Source organism: Eublepharis macularius, chromosome 2, assembly GCF_028583425.1.
Source record: "Eublepharis macularius isolate TG4126 chromosome 2, MPM_Emac_v1.0, whole genome shotgun sequence".
Lineage (NCBI taxonomy): Eukaryota > Metazoa > Chordata > Lepidosauria > Squamata > Eublepharidae > Eublepharis > Eublepharis macularius.
This window is the reverse complement of record NC_072791.1, coordinates 203,789,250-203,808,534: the sequence shown is the minus strand read 5'-3', so window position 1 is coordinate 203,808,534 and position 19,285 is coordinate 203,789,250. Positions and strand designations below refer to the sequence as shown.

Here is a 19,285-nt window from a genome sequence, read left to right as displayed (position 1 = left end):
GGAAGTCAACAAAAGGGGGGGAAAGGGAGGGGGTTAGAAACGAAAAATTAGGGGAAAATTGACTGTAATGTAAAAATAAAAATGTTCTAACCCAATAAAAATTTTTCAAAAAAAAAAGAAATCATGCCACCAACAGGCCCTCATTCTGTGAGTTTAGCACTATGCCAAGACGTGTGAAAAGAGCCACTTTCTATGGAAACGGTGATCAACATACGCAATCAACTGCAAGACATTAATCCTGCACACACACAAAATCCCAGTTCCCTCTTTCAGATCATATACTTCAAGCATAACTTATGAATTACAGTCAGAAGAGTTTTGAAGATTTAGACCTTCCCGCCTCTTCCCCCAGTTTCAACTCCCACAGAATGTCTGTCTGGTTCTGTGCCCTTTCAGGGCAATATACTTCCAAAAACATATTTTATAAGTTGGAATGTTGGCAGGGATTACTCTGAATATTCTGGTTCTTATTTATCAGGTATCAGTATCGAACCCCTTTTGCACGACAATGAACGGTGGCATAAAAGGATACATTCCTGTACAGCTGTTGTGGTTATTGTTTGTGGCTTTGTTAGCAGTAATCCTATTTGGGAGTAGGAAGAAGGAGCAGCCTGAGTCCAGTGGGCTGGATCTAGCAATGTGTAGACACAAGGAGTGCAAATATTTCCCTTGTTTGCTGCTGCCTCAGCAGTGGTTTCCAACCCCAGGAAAGTAACTTGCCCAGATCTCAGGATCCATGTGGACCCACGTTGGTTGTTTTGCACTAATGAGGGGAAAGTGTTCAGTGAGAATTGTGGCCTAGGACACTTGATAGGCGTTCTGCAATAAGAACTGTACACAAGCATCCTTTTGGATATGTGTACAGATGGCCAGTGGTGGATCATTGCGCTTGATATCCACTGCTCGGTGTTGTCCTGCTGTCGGGTTCAAATTTCAGCCGTTTAATTACCACTGAAAACCAGCTGCTTCTGGGTTGCATGAAAGGGGTGGTGTGAGGATGGTTCTAGAGCAGAGTGTAGCTACTTTCTTCCCAGGCAGAAACAAATGAGCCTATTGCTTGTACTGTTCTTTAATTAAATGCACAGGACTGCAGATAGAAAATTTCTTTACTACATACCAGAGAAGCAGCAGACTTATAATCCTCCCTGGAAAACCAATGGAAATGGTGCTGAAGTTTTATTAGTGAAATAAACGTACACCCTTTCGAAAAGAAGTGCAAGTTTAGACTTGCACCATCATTTGCAATTTTGAACTAGCAACATCAGAATAAATAAGGAATCCAAGGCTTGTGGTTTATATCCAAGAGGCTCAGATATTTAATCCCTTTTACTTTTAGAAATGCTCCAGCAAAGAAGTACTTGAGCAACTCTAGAAGTGCCCATTTTAACCATGAAATCTTGAATGCTGCTGTGGACAGTGCCATCTAATGGCTGAGATCTAAACATGTTAGATACTGGCTGATTCCGCACATGGATAATGCACTTTCAATGCACTTTATCAATCGTTTGAGGTGGATCCATTCCAAAGGACCTATAAAGAGGATTGGAAGTGTATTATCCAACGTGTGCGGAATCACTCACTTTACGTGTTGCAGACTACACATTGCAGATTACCTGGGGATGCTCAAGTGAAGGATTTTATGTGTGATTCTCAATTCACGTGCAGGCTGTTCTTGCTCCGTGCACATGAATGCCTCTTTCATGGAAGCTCCCTTTGTTTGACTGCATCTGCAAGTGTATCTGGAGGGCAAAGCACCAGTTCAGCTCTGTTTTTGCTGCGAGAAGAAGTACTGCAGGCTCCTTTGACTTGCAATTTGCATTTCTTTAAGGTGTGAGAATAAGAGCCCCGTGGCACAGAGTGGTAATCTGCAGTACTGCAGCCCAAGCTGTGCTCTCGACTTGAGTTCGATCCCAGCGGAAGCTGGGTTCAGGTAGCATGTTCAAGGTTGACTCTGCCTTCCATCCTTCTGAGGTCGGTAAAATTAGTACCCAGTTTCCTGGGGGTAAAGTGTAGATGACTGGGCAAGACAATGGCAAACCACTCCGCAAAAAGTCTGCCAAGAAAACATCATGGTTTGACGTCCCCCCATGGGTCAGTAATGACTTGGTGCTTGCACAGGGGACTACCTTTACCTTTAAGGTGTGAGAAACTCTCAAGATCTGCATTTCAATTAATGGATGTGGGAGGTAGAGAAAACTTTTAGCAGTTAAGGAGGAACATATCGAACACGTGAATGTAGTCATGTGGAGCAAATTGAAGTGTGATTGTGCGAGCGAGTGCATGGAAAGTTGGAGGGGGGGACACTGGAAATGAGGTTCGCTTGACCATCCCTAGATACTTAATAATGTGTATTTCCACCCTATTTCAAACACAGCACTGGATGAATGGAGTACTATCTTTTTCAAAATGGTTCATCTTTATTACAAAAACAAAGATTATTTTGAAATAATCAAAAGGCACTATAAATAGCAAGCATAACATTTAAAAACCAACTCAATTTGAACAATCCTAATAAGGATAAATAATGGAGTAAAGAGGAAAGGAATGCAAGAGAGGGAGACATTGGCAATCCAAACATTTTTCAGCACTAGCTTATAGCTTTTCCTTCTCTGTTTGAATGTATCTTTAAAGGGAGCAAACGTAAACTCATCTTTCATTGGATACTTCAATTAAATATTTATAACATCAATAAATAATTCATATTCTTTCTTGCCATCTTACTGCCATGCAGTTAAGGTAAAACGCATTGTTTTCTTTAGACAAAAGCAAATGTTTCCAAATTACTCCAACAAATATACAAATTACTAGTATGCACCGTATGAAACATTTTGAATTTAAGAAGTCCCTATTTTGAAATTCTAATTAAAAGGGCATTTGCTAGCTGTTCTAAATTATTCATTAGAAAGAATTGCCCCAGAACAGAACACATTTGTGAAATGGTTCTATGAAGCTATTTCTGAATCTTACAGAAGAAAATTTTGCTATAAAAAGCCAAAAGACAGTAACATAATTTGTGGCTCCTATTTTATTCTGTTGCAATTAAAGCTCGCCGGGAAGTCCATGGCACAATCACTCCTAAGGCGTTTATAGAAAACCTTATTTTACTCTCTTGTGCCATAGGTCAAAACAAGGCACAGCGTGCAGTCGTGCAAACTTTTGTCCATTAAAAGAACACTCCAGGCAACCATAGACTGTTTCCCTTTTAGTACTCCCCATTCCACACAAGGAACAGGGGCCTTTGGGGATGTTGTTAGTGAGTAAATTAACTCGCACGTGAGCACCTTCCCGGAGATAGTTTGTGGAGATGTCAGTCATGCTTGCCGCTTTTTCATAGTAGTCTGCAAAAAGATCATCTAAGTAATTATCGGAGTGAGCAATGATATCCATTACCCTTTTATCTGTAAAAAAAAAATACAAAGAATAAAGATTGCTAACTTCTACTGAATTTTATGCACTGAAAGAAAAAGGAAAGGCTCTCATAATCCTGACTTTACAATAAACTTTAGGATTTAACAAGTTAATTTTCTACAGCTTCATTCAGAATTACGAGGACAGCCTAGCTGTTAATACCACTCTCAGAACGTGCACTTCAAGAAAACATGGAGGGTTTATATTATTGTACAAAGAGGTGGTGAACCTGAAAAGGCATATCATGGAGCCTGGTCACATTTTACTCTAATCTGAAAATGTGTAATTCTCTCAAAAGAAACTGTATCAGTCATACACTGTATTTATGATAGTTTGCACCAATAAACATTCAGTATTAATTTCCTTTTATATTTGCCTCATTAGAACAATCCATTGGCAAGAAACCAAACACTTGAATAACACAAGAAATGCAGGTTACAAACTAAGAATCTTGTAACAATGCATATCGGGTCATAGGGAATTTGTACACAGGATATAAGGACTATATATATATAGGTGACAGTTAAAAGCCATGTTATGCCACAAACATAATGAACTGGATCCTAAAGTTCCCTTTCACGAGGATCCAACCCATTTTCATCATATGTCATAAAATGCTAATTTGCTAATTATAATCCAACTATACAATTTATATGGTTAGGGTCTGCAATTAAAGCAATTTAAAATGTGAGTCATTTTTATATTAAAGCAAAGTCATTCTTATGTTCATTATAATTAAAAATTGATGCTCGGTGAATATTTTTGAAATCTCTGCAATTATTTTAATTAGGCTCAGTAATTACAATTGCTCTGTTGCAAAAATATTTTTTTTCTTAGTGCTTAACCCTGATAACCAAACCTAGTGTTAAATAACACTAATAAAATAAATGTGGGGCATGCAACTTAATATAAAAAAAATCATACTTCGATGAAACAGATTGTTCGTTAATCTGATTAAAGAAAATGATCTTGCTGGCTCTTTTTCAAATCCTCCCTTTGATTCTGGTGTGACACAGAGCTCTGAAAAAAAGTATAATATATGTAATATCTTAAATTGTGATAGTGAGAAGTAGTCCAATATCGAAGCAATAAATTCAACTATGGCATGGATTTTATTAATCATTCTAACAGAAGACTGACATTAAAATGTTTCAGGAGGGGGGGTTGGACACAAAACAAATCACAAACACAAGTTTCCAAGCATGGATTTATTTGCTGGACTAGCAACGCAAATCCTAAATAGATTTACTCCAGTATAAGCCCATTGAAACCAATGGGCTTAGACTGGAGTATTTTGTCACTGCAGGCCCCATGATCTCCAGTATAGACTTGTTGGAGGTCAATAGGGAACTCCCTTCTCCCTTTTTCACCAGTGGAAAAGTTGGTTGGATCCAACCCACCATTGTACCAGTTACAGTGAGCATCACCTGAGTTTCATGAACGGTTTAGGAAGTATAGGGTGCTTGTTGCAAAGCTGAAGATACATGTGTGTTGGAGATCAGTGGCAGTGCCCTAGAAGAGTATGTCATAAGTACTATGATGATATAAATTATGGCTATAATGTGGTGTTATGTAGTACAAGTGCACAAAGCCATCATGTGACAACAAGAAGGAGAGAGGATGAGGACATGAAAGGGGAAAGGAGGCAAAACTGTGATCTATTTAAATGCTAATGCAAAACTTAATTTAGATACCGCAGAAGGAATGTGGCTGCCACCAAAAACAGCCCAGCTCCTCTCACCCCTGATGTCTACAAAATGCATGATTCGACATCAGCATTAAGTTTCTGTAGCCATGTTCCATGTAATTAACTGGTGTTCACGTGGGAGGGAAAACTTGCAGTACGTTGACATGGGCATGAACCAGAAAAAAAAACCCACCCGATTCGTGGTTCATCGCTGTTCCATTAACTACAAACCACAAACTTGTACCAGTTCACAAATTGGTTCGTGGTTTATAGTTTGTGAAATTCAAATACCTGGCGCCAGCTTCTGAAGCCGGTGTGAGGTGTTTGATAGCTCCCTTTTCCTGTCGCCCCAAAGCAGCAGGAGAAGTCTGTCAGTTTCAAAGCACCCCTGCAGGCTGCATCTGATGGAGTGAAGCCAGCTCAGTGCATGTGAAAATGACAGCCCTGTTCTCCTGTCCCACGAGTGGCAGGAGAACGGGAGCTGTCAGTTTGACAGACCTGGTGTTGGGTTCAGCCCATGGGCTGAGGCTGGCGCAGGGTCAAACTGACAGCCCCCCTTCTCTTTCTGCCCAGGGTGGCAGGAAAATGAGGGCTGTCAGTTTGACAGACCCCGCGCCAGCCTCAGCCCATGGGCTGAACCCAACACCGAGTCTGTCAAACTGACAGCTCTCGTTCTCCTGTCCTCCGAGTGGCGGGAGAACAGGAGCTGTCAGTTTGACAGACCCACACTGGCCTCAGCCCATGGGCTGAACCAGTGTGGGGTCTGTCAAACTGACAGCCCCCGTTTTCCTGCAGCCCTGGGCGGAAAGAAAACGGGGCCTGTCAGTTTAACTCACCTTGCACTGGGTCCAGCCCATGGGCTGAGGCCAGCGCAGGGACTGTCAAACTGACAGGCCCCATTCTCTTTCTGCCCAGGGCTGCAGGAAAATGGGGGCTGTCACTTTGACAGACCCTGCACTGGCCTCAGCCCATGGGCTGAGGCTGGCATGGGGTCTGTCAAACTGACAGTCCCCATTTTTCTGCTGCCCTGGGCAGGAGGAGAACGAGAGCTGTCAGTTTCTCACCCCACGCTGGGTTCATCCCATGGGCTGAACCTGGCGCTGGGTCTGTCAAACTGACAGCTCTTGTTCTTCTCCTGCCCACGGCAGCAGGAAAATGTGGGTCGTCAGTTTAACTCACCACACGCTGGGTTCAGCCCATGGGCTGAGGCCAGCGCAAGGTCTGAACCCGGTGCAGGGTGTGTAAAACTGACAGCCCCCTTCTCCTGCTGCTCGCTAGTGGCAGGAGAACAGGGCTGTCAATTTCACACACCCCCTCAGTAGCACTAGCCTGTCTGGGGTCACCAACGCTCACGACCTGCACGAACCAGGCCTGAAAAAGTCTTGGGGGTTCGTTAACATGTGACTCCACGAACCACATTTTAACAAACCACTAACTGGCCCATTTCGTGCATTTTTGGGTCGTAATTCAATTCGTGCCCACCTCTAGCATTGATGTCACTGGCAGCTATTAGGGTTGCCAACTCTAGGTTGGGAAATTCCTGGAGATTTGGAGGTGAAACCTGAGAAGGGAAGAGTTTAAGGAAGAGAGAATGTTCAGCAGGTATGTATTGCCATTTTCTCCAGGGGAGCTGATCAGTTGTAAACCTGGGAGAACTCCAGTCCCCCCCCCCCCCGGAGATTGTCATCCTTAGCAGTCATTTGTGTAATGACAGTAGGAAAAGAAGTATTACATGACTGTATACATGGCAAGAAGCAGTTTGAGGGAATACCAGCAGAGAACTAAACCCTAGGGTAGTTTCCACATTGAGTTAAATTGTAGAAAAAGCTAAACCATGCTAAATAAAGCATGTTTGTTTGGTGCTTTTATCATGGCATCAATTGATGGGGGGGGCAAGTTTGCAGCAACAAATAACATTATGCATATCCTGTCATATCAAGTTCTAAACTAACATTTTTCAGCAAGAACAGAGCCAACTACCTAGTACAATATTTGATTTGTATCCCTTGTGTTCTAAGAATTGCTTTCCTTCACTTCAACTTTATAAGTGATCGGGGCATGCCCAAATTGATACAAGCGAATTATCAAAATTTTAGGTAATTTAAATGTAAGTTGGCACAAACTGTTGTGTATGTGAGCTACACATGCTTAAAAGATTAGGATGTGAGACCTTGATAAGCAAATGTTTACTGGCGTAGCGCAGACTGCACATTCCTAAATGATTAAATAATAGATTAACAGTGCAATCCTATGACAAGTCATTCCAGTCTAAAACCATTGATTTCAATGGGCGTAGACTGGCATAACTGCATAGGATCGCACTGTTTATTTTGTTGTTTGAATACGTCATCTTTTAAAACAGTTGCAATTTATGATTGCAGAATAAACAGACTACTTACCGAAATTACCATCCAGATGAATGTAAAGTTCAAATATACTAAATGCAATAGTTGTATGTGCAGGAAAGACAATAGCTTTGTCACGTCCTTTGTAATTATGTTCATCAATAATATGAAACTGTTTTCAAAAGAAATATTACATTTACCATTCTTGCAAATAAAAACTTTTAAAGAAAAGCATATTCAAGTAAGTTAATTGCTGGAAAACATAACATTTCATGTAACTCATTTCAAACTTTCCCACCCAAGTGGAAAACTATCATCATCATTATCATCGTAATTGTTACTGCTGCTGCTAAAACTAGATCCAATGTTTTCATTATTTAAAATAGCAATGTTACTACTAAAAGTAATTTACTAAAAGTAATTATTTAAAATAGTAATTTTACTTCTCTAAACTGAGATGAGACCAGCAAAAGCAATTGTCGGGATTAGCAATTCTGAGGGAGTAGGAAACTCTGATACTGACAGGATTCCCCCATAATCTCCATGAAAAGGCAGCCTTACCAGTGTAAATCAAAGTACACACATCTACCCTCTCTCTAGCCAGAAGAAAGGTGCTTAGCTTGCCCAGCTCTCAGGAGACTGCAAGCTTGCCCAGAGGGGCATTCAATCAGTGTGTGTGGTGCCAGAGGGCATTTAACCCCTGGGTGGGAACACTCTGTATGGTGCGTGTTACCAGTGGACTCAGATTAAATTTTTAAATTAAGAACAATTAGACAATTTCTCTCTATATTATCTATTTTACAGTACAGTTCTCTGTAAATTGGTCTCTATTTAAATTGGTCAAATAGAATTTTTTTGTGTGTTGCCTTTAGATATTACAGCAATTATCTATCCCAAACTCAAATCCAAGACAATAGCATAAAACGTTTTAGCGCTACTTTAATATGCTACTGGATACTTATTCTTAATTCTCACTAATCATTTCCCAAAAGAAAGTATGATTGGGATATTAGAATTCGTTTATCCGATCAATTGTTTCTGTCACTTTTATAAATCTCTTCCTGTTAAATGATCCCCAATCCCATAGGATATTTGCTGTCAATAGGCAACAAACCAGCACAGAATTAGGTGTGCCCACTAATAATGTTATCCTAAGCAGTGTTACACCCTTCTAAGTCCACCAAAATTGATATGGAGTGATTCCACACATGTTGGATAATGCATTTCCAATCCTCTTTATAGATAATTTGGAACTGGTTTTTTTGTGTGCGGAACAAAAAATCCACCTCAAACGATTGATAAAGTGCATTGACAGTGCATTATCCTACGTGTGCAGAATCAGCCATGTTTAGAAGAGCACAACTCTGCTTCTCTCTGACATCGGTATGCATAAAGAACAAAATTAAACATACTCACCCTCATTGTGTCACCTCTCATGCCAGCATGCACAGACAGTGAACACTGCCGTGTTGTTCTAATACTTTCCGAAACCATACAAAGAACTGTGTTCTTACTTTCTTGTGACTGACGAACAAGGCAGTGATCAAAATTAATTTTTCTAAAATAAAGAGGAAAATAATCTTCATGGTTTTGCAATATTCTCACTTATGGTACTTAAAACCTTATTCAGTGCTGCATTAGTGAAATACACATACAGGATTTCAATGAATTTCTACAATTCAGCTAAGAAATCTGTAATAGTAAAATAATGGAAATAATACTAACCTACTAGTAAGTTCTCTGAGTAATGTTGGTACTTCAACTTCGTGTTTAGTTACAATACCAAATGAAGCCTTCACTGCAAGAGAATCTGATCCAGCAACATTGACCCCAACAGAATTTCTGATGTGATTTCCTCGTCTGCCATTTAGTGATACATCTGATTTGTCTTCATAATTCAATAATTGGTAGGATGAGATACCTGTGAGAAAGAGGCCACTTACTGAAGTATGAAAAGGTCTCAGCTTCATTTATAATATTAATCCAATTCCTGGTACAAAAAACCTTATAATTAGATCTTTTATTTTATTCCTTCTACATAAAAAGTTGAGCACATGAAATAAAACCACATCACATTAATGTATCATTGCAATCCCCACCTTTCTTCGATCTTAACCCTAACCACTAATGTCTCCAACCAGGTGAAACAGAACAGAACAGATATGATTTGTAAAGGACGCTCAGGCATGGATGCTGGCAAATTTCCAAGGACATAAAGTTTAATAAAGGGAAGGCATTTACCTTTCGCTTGCTTGCAAATTATATTTTACTAATCTTCATTGGTCACAACATTGCTTAGGAATCTCAAATCACAGATAAATTTTTTTGAAGGAATTTACTTCAAACTGACCAGAACAAAAACAAACAAACAAGCCATTAAAATGTGAAGTGACAAGAAGACCGATCAACCAGTGAACAGTTGAAACCCAGGTCTGAATCCTCTGCTAAACTTCAGGCTAAATGGCCTTGCTCAAATATTCTAGAAGAGATGTATGTCCCTTTCTACTATTATGTCTCTTTTCCTAAAAAACAAGAAAAAAGTAAATCTATTATTTCAAGGATAGAAAAAGGCAAATATTGTGTTTATATCTATTCCATTCATCTTTCTATTCAAACCATGTTTTGTAAGAAAATGTTACTAATTACAACACAGAGAATTCCAATGGTTGATAAAAAAACTAGCTAGCCTAAAATCATATTCCTTCAGGAATAATGCAATAATTTAATGTTTGTCTAAGACTCTGATATATGGAAATGTGGATAGAAACACTGAAGGACACAACTTTAGTCAAAAGATCAAAGATCAGCCGTAGTTATAGGAGTACATCTATTGGTAGCCCAGAAACATGTAGTTTCTCCAAGCAATTCACTGAGTGATTCCGCACACGTTGGATAATGCACTTCCAATCCTCTTTATAGATCATTTGGAATGGATTTTTTTGTGTGTGAAACAAATAATCCACCTCAAACAATTGATAAAGTGCATTGAAAGTGCATTATCCAACGTGTGCGGAATCAGCCATGGTCTCTACAAGGCATGGATAATGCATATTTTCAGAAACTCAAAGAGTTCTACTGATGCTTAAAATTAGGGGTTAAGTGAGTTCTATATCATCAGTAAGAAACTGGAGGATGCAGACCTTTGTGTAAATGACTTGAATACTCAGTAATCTCATCCATATGCAAGAGTGAGAGTTTCATAGAAATTTAAATGAAAATGATTATGTGCTAGGAAGTAAGCACTAAGCACATGATTTGACAGGTGTTACATGCCTACACATTTAAACGGCATTTATTCTGACAACAGTATAGAATTACATAGAACAATGAACAACTGAAGATATTATCCGTTTGTACTCCTAACATTTAATTTCAGCCTTCAATACTTCACTAATTTTTTTTAAAAGAGCTTTTAAAAATGTTGACTGTTTATAGCACGGTATTTTATTTCTCCTTCTGCATGACAGCTTAAGCTATTTATCTTTTATGTAATCAAATACTATTTTGTTTTGCATTTATTCAATTATTACACATCTGCAAATTAGAAAATTCCTTTTTTATAGGTAATAAGATGTTAAAAACATAACAATAAAAAAAACTTACCAGCTAAAATCTCTTTCTCTCCTTGAAGAATGTCTTTGAGGCTGAATGGTGTTGAAACAAATTTGGATCCTTTGGAAAGAAGACAGCTTTTCTTCTTGATAACAAGACTGAGAGGTTGATATTTATCAGCTTCGCTGAGGCTACGAACAGGAATTAATCGACCTCCATCACCAACCTGCTTGACAAAACTTTTGGTAGCAGCAGCAAACATATTATGTGTACACAATATTTTAAAAATCCAGATCAACTGCAAGTTTCAAAACGTATAGCCATATTAAATAGATTGAGGATAAATCTTGCACTTCTCGTTGTTCTAAAGCATATTGCATTTGGCTAGAAGGCACTGGCATGGCTTTAACCAGTTTCTGCAGCTTCCTTTCATTGTACAGTCATGTTCAAAATAATGAATAATATATTAACAAAGTAATCTGATACAGTAACTTTCTGTACCTTTCTGTAGTATTGTCTTAGCTTTCACATCCACACTTTCAGCTCAGGAAAAATTCCTTATTTGAAGAGAGTTTTTAAAAAATTTCTAATAGTACCATACATAATACTGGATTTATTTATTGATCATGATCACCCCATGGTGTTTTTTCTACCACAGAGTTTGTCCAGATGAGACATTGCAGTTTAACTAGAAGAATTTATAATGATAAGAAACCTTGAAAAGTTTGGAAGTTAGCATGTAAGTTCATTCACTAGATTTTTATTCTGATGTGGACTTTTCAGATCAGAGAATAATTATTTTCTGGAACAGCAAACCTGAAAAAACACATTTATTTAATAACAACAACAACATTCAATTTATATACTGCCCTTCAGGATGACTTAACACCCACTCAGAGCGGTTTACAAAGTATGCCATTATTATCCCCACAACAGAACACCCTGTAAGGTGGGTGGGGCTGAGAGAGCTCCTAGAAGCTGTGACTGACCCAAGGTCGCCCAGCTGGCTTCAAGTGGAGGAGTGAGGAATCAAACCCGTCTCTCCAGATTAGAGTCCTGTGTTCTTAACCACTACAATGTATCATGTTCTGCTGTTTAAGTTTTTCTCTTCATAGTTCATATATAAATGTCTACCTAGTAAGGACTTATTACATGCATCTGATGAGGTGATCTATAGTCCATGGCTTGGATCCTGCCTAAAATTTCCCCTGGTGCAATGGAGTGATTTTTGCCTCCATCAGCTCCCAGCTTTTCCTCAAGAACTGTGTTTTAGGAGGTGTTTTGAGCTGCTTTGGGAGAGGGGCAATGAAAATTGCCACCCCTTCTTGAATCTGAAGAAATGTTAATGGTGAGGCAACCCTATGAAAGCTTGTTGGTCATTACGATGCCACAAGGCTCCTGTTAATTTTTGCTGCAACAGCCTAACACAGTTAATGGAATGTATGGAATGTATGTATCTACTATGTAACATCCTTGTTCTACATAGAATGCAGCAGTGCTTTTTTTCTGGGGGGACGCAGGGGGACGCATACCCCTAAACATTTTGTGAATCTAATGGGAGAAAGTAAAAAATTTAAAATGTTGGAATTCTCGCTAAACGAACTCCAAACGTATTATGGATATTTATGTGATTTGTTAAGTTTTATGTAGCGTATATTGGCAACAAGGATGTTTAGTTATATTTAAACTCACTAGGAGCGCTGTTCGTCTTTGAGCATCAAACACACCACCAAGATTGCTGGCATAATCGGTGAGCGTTAGGGTGCAGATAAATACAAACAAGTCTTCTCTAAGCCGCTTGGAGCTCTGGTAGTTGGAATCTAGCACGGTGATTGGTCAGTCTTGCTACCCCCAATGGCGGCAACCAATTTGTGTATTTGTGTATGTTTTGCGCAAAGAGTGTAAAGAGTTTGTCTATACCAAAACTCTTTGGTTGTGCACACGTGTCACTATAGAGGTGCTTGGTTGGCAATACCCATAATGCTCATCACCGACAGTCTTCTGACGTCATTTCCTTTCACAGTGTTTCCTGAATCTCAGATGGAAGCGAGTGTTTAATCTGTGAAGTAGTGTGGTGTTTTACTGATGAACGTTTGGCCTATAACCTCATTGAGTGGCAGTATTTCAATATGAGTAGGAAAATTACTATTTTACATCATCACAGCCAGCAAAGAAATATAAAGTGAATGATGACTCTGTAAAAACAAAAGATGCGACAATGGTGTTGTGTGATACAGCGTCTGCTGTAGACCACGTGGAGAGTGGGCACACAGCCCCGTCTTCTGTTGACCACATGAAGAGTGAGCATGTTCTTGGTAATTTTGTCCATTGACTGCATTTATTTTTTCCGATTTGAACTATAAAATGGTGCTTTTCTTGAGTCAACCTGAGAGTACCCCTAAACATTTTTTTAGAAAAAAAGCACTGGAATGCAGTATAGAATGTATTATTGGCAAAACTTTAGATTAAATGTAGGGATGGGGGTTTGATTCCATCCCTTAGATCATAAAACTTGATGGATCAATACCATCCTCTTGGGACTGTCAGGTGTTGCTTTTATGGCATGGGAGCAATTGCATCATGACAGCTTTCCATAATGCTCACGTGTAATGTCGGAAGTTTCATCAGTTTGATTTACGACTGGGAAGGATCAGAGAAGTTTTATTTCTCCATCATTTTTGTTCCTGTTTGTATTCTCTGTCTCCAAGAAGCATTATGAAGCACAATTCCAATAGTACTTTAAAAGACTTTTATTTCTGTATGAGCATTCACAAGTCACACCTTTTTGCTCTCTAGGTCTCATACTGGAAAGAAATGTTGGGGAGTGGGTAAAAGCTGGTTCCAGATGATTTTAAATGGATCCTCATGAATTCATATGATTTTTATATTGAAACAAAACAAAAAGGCTGCCGTATTATATATCATGTCCTAGTCTTCAGACAGCAACAAAACAATCATGCATCCACCAATCCGTGGCACTGCCACAGCACAAAAACATGCTTAAAAAACACGGATCCTCATGGATCTTCTTGATTTTTACATGAGGACACCCAAAATCCATCATACAATACCAGATCATGTCCATTGCCACAAACGCGACCAAAAAATTCAGCCATCCACCGCTTCATGGCACCGCCACAGCACAAAAATATGGTTCAAAAGCACGGATCCTCATGGATCCTCTTGATTTTTACATGGGTTTACCCAATATCCACCATATGATCCCAGATCATGTCCATTGCCATAGATTTCAATCCAAAAATCATGCACCCACTGCTTTGTGGCACTACCATGGCTCAGAAACATGCTTAAAAAACATGGATCCTCATGGATCCTCTTGATTTTTACATGGGGTCACCCAGTGTCCACCACACGATCACAAATCATATCTATTAACACAGACTTCACCAAAAAAAATCATGCACCCACCTCTTCATGGCACTTCCACGTTGTAAAAACATGGTTGAAAAGCACGCATCCACATGGAACCTCTGGATTTTTACATACTGTCATCCCAAACTCCACCATACAGTCTTGTATCATGTCCGTTGCCAGATAGCACTAAAAAAATTATGCATCCACCTCTTCGTGGAACTGCCACGGTGCAAAAACAGGGTTCAAAAGCACAGATCCGCATGGACCCTCTTGATTTTCTTATAGGATCACCCAAAACTCACCGTCCAGTACATATCATGTCTATTGCCACTTACTCCACCAAAGAAATCATGCACCCACCACTTCGTGACACCTCCACGGCACAAAAACATACTTCAAAAGCATGGATTCTCATGGATTTTCACATTTTTACATGGGGTCACCAGTACTCATCATACAGACCCATATCATGTACACTGCCACAGATTTCAACCCAAAAATCATGCACCCGCTGCTTCGTGGCACCACCATGGCTCAAAAACACTTCAAAACTATGGATCCTCATGGATCCTGTTGATTTTCACATAGTGTCATCCCAAACTCACCATACAGTCCCATATCATGTCCATTGCCACAGTTTGCACTAAAAACGTCTTGCACCCATTACTTCCTGGCACTGCCACGGCACAAATACCTGCTTCAGAAGCACGGATCCTCATGGATTCTGTCAATTTTTCAATGAGATCTCCCCAAACTCACCAAACAGTCCCATGTTGTGTCTATTTCCCTAGACTGCACCACAAAAATCATACCTTCAGTGCTTTGCAGGAATGCCACAGCACAAAAACATTGTTTAAATGCATGGATCATCATAGATCCTAGTGATTTTTAAATGGGATTACCTAAAACTCCCTATGCCATCCCAGATCATGTTCCTAGCCACCACATATCCACTCCTTTATTGCGCCACCACAGCAGAAATACTTGGATCCAAGACACGGATCCTCATGGGTCCTAGGAATTTTTACATGGAGCCTGTCAAAATTCACTATTCAATCACAGATCATGTTCATAGCCACAGATTGAACTACATATATCAAACATCCACTGTGTTTTGGTACAGCCACAGAGGAAAAACATGGATCTAATGGATGGCTCCTCATGGCTCTTCAGGTCTGTTACATGCACTCACCCAAAACTCATTATACAATCATGTGTCACACCCATAGCCACAGATTGAACCACAGACATCAGTGATTTGACACTTTGGGGTTCTCTCCACAGCACAAATAGTTGAATCCAAAGCATGGATCCTCAAGGATTCTCAGGAATTGGAGATGTGCAGCAAAAAAAAAAACACCCAGTAATATTTGGATCCAGTTATCTGGAATACTATTAATGTTTCGTATTCCTGATATTTGGGTTCCATTCACTATTTTGATCCAGTTTTTTCTGGGAATCCCATATATAATTGGCTGCTATTCCCTATCGGGTAAAGTTTTGTGGGGATTCGAGGAGGCCTTTTTCTACCAAGCTCCACTAAAAGTGCATGGAACCTTATCCTTCTTAACCACTAAAGATTCTCCAAGTTCCAAGAAGTTTGGGCCCAGTGATCCAATTCTATGGGCCCATGAACAAGCTGCCCCCAGCCACTCTATATTGTTTTTTGTGGGAGGTATTTCAAGGCCTTACAGGGATAACATGGCTTAACCAAACATACTAGGGCACTCCCTGGCCAAAAGCCAATCCCAGTGCAATCAAAACCCCGAAAGCCCAACAGAACCAACATCAAACCAGAGAATCCAACCAGAACTAAGGTCAAACCAGAGAATCTTGCCAGCCCCAAACTGAAGCAAGGGACACTGTTGCAAGCCCACAGAACCAACGTCAGTCAAGGATGCTAGGAAGAACCCAGGGCAAAAGTAGGGACACCATAGAACAGAACCAAGTACCAACAACCATCCGGTAGAATCACCAACCGGGCACAAGCACTGGCAATGGCAAACAAACACACACAGTGGTATGAGATCCCTCTCACAGGGAAGTCCTCAGAAAGTGAGAGGGAGAGGGATAATTTGGGGTCATCCAAGTTCTCCCCTCTCTGCAATCTACACAGCCTCCACTGTCAATCAGTGGCTCAGAGGAGCCTCGCGACAGAGCTGCGGAAGCTGCCCTTCATCACTGGCCCTCCTGTTTCCCCCCCACCCCCGCAAAGACAAAAGTTAACAGTTAAAAGTTAACAATACGCAAGAACAACAACACAGCATTCAATAGCTTCTTTTTGTGTCTTTCTATGGGTTTGCTTCTGTTTGTTTTAATTTAACATTTTGGAACATACATGGTGTCCAATCCTCTACTTTCCCTAACATCTCTCTGAATCTTCCTGTTGCAGTGACAAGAGGACAACATTTTTGGTGCTGCTTTTCTTAATTCTCTGCACAAAATTGTGCCAAGGTCCAAGAAATGTATCTGCTGTGCTGGTGGGGTTTTTTTGGGTGGGTGGAAGATTCCAAGTTGGAGTGTGCATTTAATAGTGTTCTAAGTGGATAAAGTTTCCCTTCTGCAGGTTTTCTAAGAGCCAAGCTACAAGTGACGAATTACACGTGCCTGGCAAGTGAACAGACTCATGTGTATTCCTCCCTGTTCACTTGCCCTCCACTTGCACTCCACTTGATCACGTAGTGGAGGGCAAGTGGAGGGCAAGTGAACAGGGATCATGTAGTGGAGGGCAAGTGAACAGGGAGGAATACATGTGAGTCTGTTCACTTGCCAGGCAAGTGTAATTCATCACTTGTAGCTTGGCTTTAACTTTGGGAAGAGTGCTTTTCCCCAACTCCTCAACACAGAATGACAGAAGATGCAGGTAAAAGGTGTGTACTCACTTCACTCACTCTGGAAGTCCAGAGTCAGGAAACTGAACAAGTCAACCTTCAGGAAGACCAAGGGCTCAACTCTCCGAGTCCAGGGGAGCAGGGAAGGCATTACAGGAGGCTTTGAGCTGTGTGAGAGAGGTCTGGCCAGTCTGTAAGCAGAGTAGCATGGTATGCACAGAAATGTGGGGTATAGGAGCTTGTTTTCAGCATGTGCATGGGAGAGAGAGAAAAATTTACCCTCCAGAGTCTGTTAAGCTTGAGAAAATAAATGAGAGTTGTTTATTGTAAGAACTCCATACTGGACAGGAAAGAGAAGAGACAGATCCCTATCTAGGTATCTAGTCTAAGGATAGCAGTGGATGGCAGGACAATTCCTGCATCCATCATCTAAGATGGAGAGCAAGACAAAGAGAGGAAAGTGAAGGTGTGATAAAGTGGAACTCCTGAGAATAGCAATCTACACATCAAAGGAATAGTGTCAGGATAGTAAAGAGCAAAAGGTAAACAGATCCCTGAGTACCTGACCTCCCTACCTTTCTAACCCTTTGGCTTGTCCCCCTCAGAAAACCTGAGTAAAAGGACAGCATTAGACCTCTTTTTTCTCTCTCACAAACAATACATTTGTTTGCCTCCACCAAATCCTGTCTCACATGCCTCACATTCCCAGAGGGGCTGAGTCCCTCCTTGATGGCCATCATCTCCATGAACATCTCGGGAGGGGCCATGAGAGAATCTTGTCAAGAAGGGGAGGTTTCAGAGGCCAGCAGAGATGGTCTCCCCCTCTGCTGGCCTGCAGACACCACACCGTCTCGGAAAGCTCACTTCTCAAGCTGCTGAGGTTCCTAGCCCTCTCAGTGATGCTTCCCCTGATGTGTGGGTCACACACGGTTGCCAACAACTTGTACAACTTGTTCTTGGGGGAAGGTTGCAACTGGGACTTGAGCACATGCACTGCTGGAACAAAGTCTGTCTATCTTGTGCCTGGGTCCAAAAAGGAGCCCATCTTCCTCTGAAGCATCTGGATCAGAGGGATATCCAGACCAAGAGTTGCCATTAGGGGTGTGTACAAAAAAATAATAATGATGTGATCTGGATCCAGGTTTTGGATCCCTCATATCCAAGTCATATTCTCTAAGCTCTATCCTGCCATTATTCCCTATGGAGAAAACTGTCTCAGGGGTACATTTTCCAAGGAGAAAAAAAGGAAACTCTACCGAACCTGCAGGGAACCTACTAATTTCAGTCTACTAAAGACCCCCCAAGTTTCAGGAAGATTGGATCCCAGGGCTCAATTCGATGGGCCCCTGAATTAGATGGCCGCAGCCAAACTCCATTGAGTGGCTTAATGAGTCGATGGCTTAATTTTTTGGTGCCATTTGTGGCAATGGACAAGATCTGGCATTTTATGTAAAAATCATGTAAAAATCAAAAGGAGCCGTGCTTTATACACAGGTTTTTGCACCGTGGTGGTGCCACGAAGTGGTGGATGGCTGATTTTTTTGGTGCCATTTGTTACAATGGACATTATCTGGGACTGTTGGATTTTAGGTGACCCCGTATAAAATTCTAGAGGATCCATGAGGATCCATGCTTTTTACACGTTTTTGCACCATGATGGTGCCACGAAGTGGTGAATAGCTGGATTTTGTGGTGCCATTTGTGGCAATGGGCATGATCTGGGACTGTATGTTGAATTTTAGGTGGCCCCGTAAACAAATCTAGAGGATCCATGAGGATCTGTGCTTTTTACACGTTTTTGCACCGTGGCAGTGCCACGAAGTGGTGAATGGCTGATTTTTGGTGCCATTTGTGGCAATGGACATGAACTGGGACTGTATGTTGAATTTTAGGTGGCCCCATGTAAAAATCAAGAGGATCCATGAGGATCCATGCTTTTTAAGCATGTTTATGCACCCTGATGGTGCCACAAAGCAGTTGATGGCTGAATTTTTTGGTGCCATTTGTGGCAATGGACACGATCTGGTATTGTATGGTGGATTGTGGGTGGTCCCATGTAAAAATCAAGAGGATCCATTAGGATCCGT

The 19,285-nt window shown here is 40.7% G+C and overlaps 1 protein-coding gene across 2 annotated transcripts; it reads right to left on the bottom strand.

The window, feature by feature from the left end:
- Positions 1–2,882: 2,882 nt before the first annotated feature.
- Positions 2,883–11,254, bottom strand: PJVK (pejvakin). Of its 2 annotated transcripts, XM_054972592.1 has the most exons (6): positions 11,044–11,254; positions 9,166–9,361; positions 8,857–8,998; positions 7,495–7,612; positions 4,333–4,428; positions 2,883–3,398 (listed from the first exon to the last, which is right to left on the bottom strand). In XM_054972592.1, the coding sequence occupies exons 1-6, from the start codon at positions 11,252–11,254 to the stop codon at positions 3,097–3,099; spliced, it is 1,065 nt and encodes a 354-aa protein (XP_054828567.1). In that variant the 3' UTR covers positions 2,883–3,096. The 2 variants fall into 2 exon arrangements, with proteins under 2 accessions (XP_054828567.1, XP_054828568.1); XM_054972593.1 differs by lacking the exon at positions 4,333–4,428.
- Positions 11,255–19,285: the final 8,031 nt, after the last annotated feature.

Coding starts and splice junctions, on each gene's coding strand:
- PJVK (XM_054972592.1), bottom strand. CDS start 11,254: ATGTTTGCTGCTGCTACCAAAAGTTTTGTCAAGCAGGTTGGTGATGGA. Junction 8,999..9,165: donor CTCAGAGAACTTACTAGTAG/GTTAGTATTATT, acceptor TCTTTATTTTAG/AAAAATTAATTTTGATCACT. Junction 7,613..8,856: donor TGAGAGGTGACACAATGAGG/GTGAGTATGTTT, acceptor TTTTGAAAACAG/TTTCATATTATTGATGAACA.